This window comes from Egretta garzetta, unplaced genomic scaffold, assembly GCF_000687185.1.
Source record: "Egretta garzetta isolate BGI_Z169 unplaced genomic scaffold, ASM68718v1 scaffold111, whole genome shotgun sequence".
Lineage (NCBI taxonomy): Eukaryota > Metazoa > Chordata > Aves > Pelecaniformes > Ardeidae > Egretta > Egretta garzetta.
The window spans coordinates 1,956,450-1,957,752 of record NW_009258672.1 but is presented as its reverse complement, the minus strand read 5'-3'; the positions used below and the strand labels follow the sequence as shown (position 1 = coordinate 1,957,752).

Sequence of the window (1,303 nt, the reverse complement as noted above, 5' to 3'; positions counted from 1 at the left end):
GGGGAGGGGGGAAAGGGGGTGTTAATCTTTTTAGGAAATAGGCTGCAAATTTCACTGTGATCATGAATGGAAACCACCTCTGCTGTTTCTTTAGTTGCCATTTGCTTGGTTAATATAAAGGGTTGTGCTGTCAAAATAAATTTGAAGTTGCTTTGATTTTTTTTTTTTTTATTCTTCATGTCTTTTATGACTGAAGTGCCTGGTTCATGTGACCATCTCTATCTAGCTCTGTGGCAGAGCAAACGTCAGGATTTGGTCTGGATTTGCTCCTTTCCCACCCTGCACACGGCAGTTTGGGAGGTGCCGCACGCAGCGCGCGGCGCTCGCCTGCTTGCCTTTAGTGAATCCCACTGGGATGAAAAAGGGACAAGTGTTTTAGGGGAAGTGAGGATCCTTCCCCTGTGGCGGAACATTTCTTAGACACGATATTTTTAGAAATGTTTGGTTTTGGGGCTTTTGTTGAGTTAAAGCAGCGCGCTGTCGCTCGGCTTGGCCGTGCACTGTCATTATGTGAAGCTTTGTTTAAAAACGTGGAAGGGACAGCCCGGGTCCTTGTCTCAGCCTGTGGGGGGGCGGGGGGGGAGGTTGGCTGCAGGCAGCCCTCAAGGCCTTTTAAATTATCTGTGTTTACGACTAAATAGAAGTTCCTCAAAACTCTTCGTACGACACTCAGGGATGTATGTGTATCTAGCATCTCTGTATATACACTGCAGTGTATTACAGAGCCGTTAGCCTGAAGCGTGGAAACGTTTAACGGCTTTTCTTTGGTGATGGGGTCTTTAAAGGCAATTGCAAATATTATTTTAAGGAGGAGATTTATGCGGTGCCTAAAATATGTTTCTGGTTTGCAGGCCAAATTATGTCCGTGCCGATGCTCCTGGCAGCCCAGAGCCGCCACGGGTCCCGCTGACGGCGATGTAGAGGCGGCGCCGGCAGAGCCCAAGAAGCCCTGTGACATGGAGGAGCTGTACAAGGACGCCCCAAACCTGCCCATGGACGTCACCAGCTCACCCTCGGCGATGGCCAACAACAAGCTGGAGAACGGGGTGGCCCAGCTGATCACGGCGGAGGCCTGGAACATCAACTCGGCCGACCTGATGAAGAAGGCCCTGTCCCCGCTGGTGACCGTCCCCGCGCCCTCCATCTTGACGCCGCCAGCCGAGTCGCAGAGCGGGGGGGCCCTGAAGGTGGCGGCCACCGTGCTGCAGCCCATCTGCCTGGGGGACAGCCCCGTCGTCCTGCCCATCCACCTGCAGGTCGCCGGCCGCGCCGCCCCGCAGACGCCCGCCACCAACACCGCCAC

At 54.0% G+C, this 1,303-nt stretch overlaps 1 protein-coding gene across 1 annotated transcript in view; it reads left to right on the top strand.

The window, feature by feature from the left end:
• Window positions 1-892: 892 nt before the first annotated feature.
• The window catches only part of RAI2 (retinoic acid induced 2), a 1,592-nt gene continuing 1,181 nt past the window's right edge, over window positions 893-1,303 (top strand). Inside the window, exon 1 of the mRNA XM_009648815.2 lies at window positions 893-1,302. Within this exon, the coding sequence (XP_009647110.1) occupies window positions 957-1,302 (346 nt within the window). The 5' untranslated portion in view covers window positions 893-956. The remainder of the gene's footprint in view (window position 1,303) is intronic.